General features: G+C 44.1%; 1 protein-coding gene across 1 annotated transcript; it reads left to right on the top strand.

Moving 5' to 3' along the window:
* Positions 1–975: 975 nt before the first annotated feature.
* LOC115213225 (protein GVQW3-like) lies at positions 976–1,296 on the top strand. Its single transcript, XM_029782159.1, has one exon. It carries the CDS (start codon positions 976–978, stop codon positions 1,294–1,296), a length of 321 nt encoding a protein of 106 aa, XP_029638019.1.
* Positions 1,297–1,641: the final 345 nt, after the last annotated feature.

The following is a 1,641-nucleotide window of genomic DNA, read 5'->3' as shown; positions in this document are numbered from 1 at the left end:
AACAATGACAATGAATATTTGAAATTTTTCATGGTAGAAAACTGCGATCTATTATGACACCGGCCGTCAAAAAACAGTATCTTACAGGTACGATTAGTTTTCAAGATATTTAGGAATTGTATTGTTTATTAAGTTTAAATTTGATTAATTCTTTCTGCTATAGACACAAGGCCTGAAACAAGTTGATTACATCCATCGCATTGCTCAATTGGTACATCAAGTGGTACTTACGAGGTGGTATCAAAAAGTTCCCGGACTAGTTTCGTAGCGCGCCAGCAGATGGCAGCATATAGGTGTGTGCGCTCTGAGAGCTATCTGTGACCTTCATGAGACAGTGTACCGAATGACATCACTGTGTTCCCTTCGCAAGTTGTGAAATTTGTGATTTTGTGATTTTGCTTACGAACTACATGTTTCCGGGTTCAGTCCCACTGTGTGGCACCTTGGGCAAGTAGTGTCATCTACCATAGCCTCGGGCCGACCAAAGCCTTGAGAGTGGAAATGTGTTGACCGAAACTGAAAGAAGCCTGTCGTATATATGTATATATATATATATTTGTGTGTATGTGTGTGTGTATATGTTTGTATGTCTGTGTTTGTCCCCCAAACATTGCTTGACAATCGATGCTGGTGTGTTTACGTCCTCGTAACTTAGCGGTTCGGCAAAAATGACCGATAGAATAAGTACAAGGCTTACAAAGAATAAGTCCTGGAGTCGATTTGCTCGACTAAAGGCGGTGCTCCAGTATGGCCACAGTCAAATGACTGAAACAAGTAAAAGTGTAAAAAGTGAATGTGTATGCTGTTGTCTGCGATTTTGTCATGGACAGGAAGTTGGAACAAAGAACCAACACAAAATTTTGCTTTGGGAAGTCTGCAACAGAGATATTGAGCATGCTTCGGCAAGCTTACGGCGACGGGGCATTGGGTCGTACGCCATGTTTCGAGTGGCACGGATGCTTCAAAAGCGAAAGAATGTCCCTGGAAGACGATGAGCGATTTGGAAGACCTGTCACAAGTTTCACCTCTGGAAATGTGGAGAAAATACATCAGCTTGTGTATGAGAATCGTCAGAGGACAATCAGCGAAATTGCTGATGTTGTTGGTCTGTCGTATGGATCCGTGCAGACAATCCTAGCATCTGAATTGATCATGTGGCATGTCTCTGCTAAGTTTGCCTCCCGCCTGCTGATCACAGAGCAGAAAGAACATCGCATCGAAGTCAGAAAGAACATCGCATCCTTCATGTCGAGGGACGAGAGTTGGGTCTACGGGTGCGACCCTGAGACGAAGTAGCAGTCGTCACAATGGAAGACGCCTTCATCTCATCTATAACTGACGAAGGCACGACAGAGCCGCAGCCTAATCAAGAGCATGTTCATCGTTTTTTTTTTTCGACATCTGCGGTATTTTGCATCAGGAATTCGCCCCCCGAAACCAGACCGTTAATTGAGAGTTCTACTGCGACATTTTGAAGCGTGTGAGGAAAGGACATTCAGTGAAAGCGACTGGATCTGTGGAGCGCAGTGTATTAGATTCTTCACGACGACAATGCACACTGTCACCGATCTCTCCTCAGTCGTGAATTTCTCATCAAAAATAACATGGCATCGTTTCCGCATCCGCCCTATTCGCCAAATT

The sequence above is a fragment of the Octopus sinensis genome, linkage group LG6 (genome assembly GCF_006345805.1).
Source record: "Octopus sinensis linkage group LG6, ASM634580v1, whole genome shotgun sequence".
NCBI lineage: Eukaryota > Metazoa > Mollusca > Cephalopoda > Octopoda > Octopodidae > Octopus > Octopus sinensis.
Note: the sequence above shows the minus strand (reverse complement) of the source record. Positions and strands in the feature narration are given on the sequence as shown.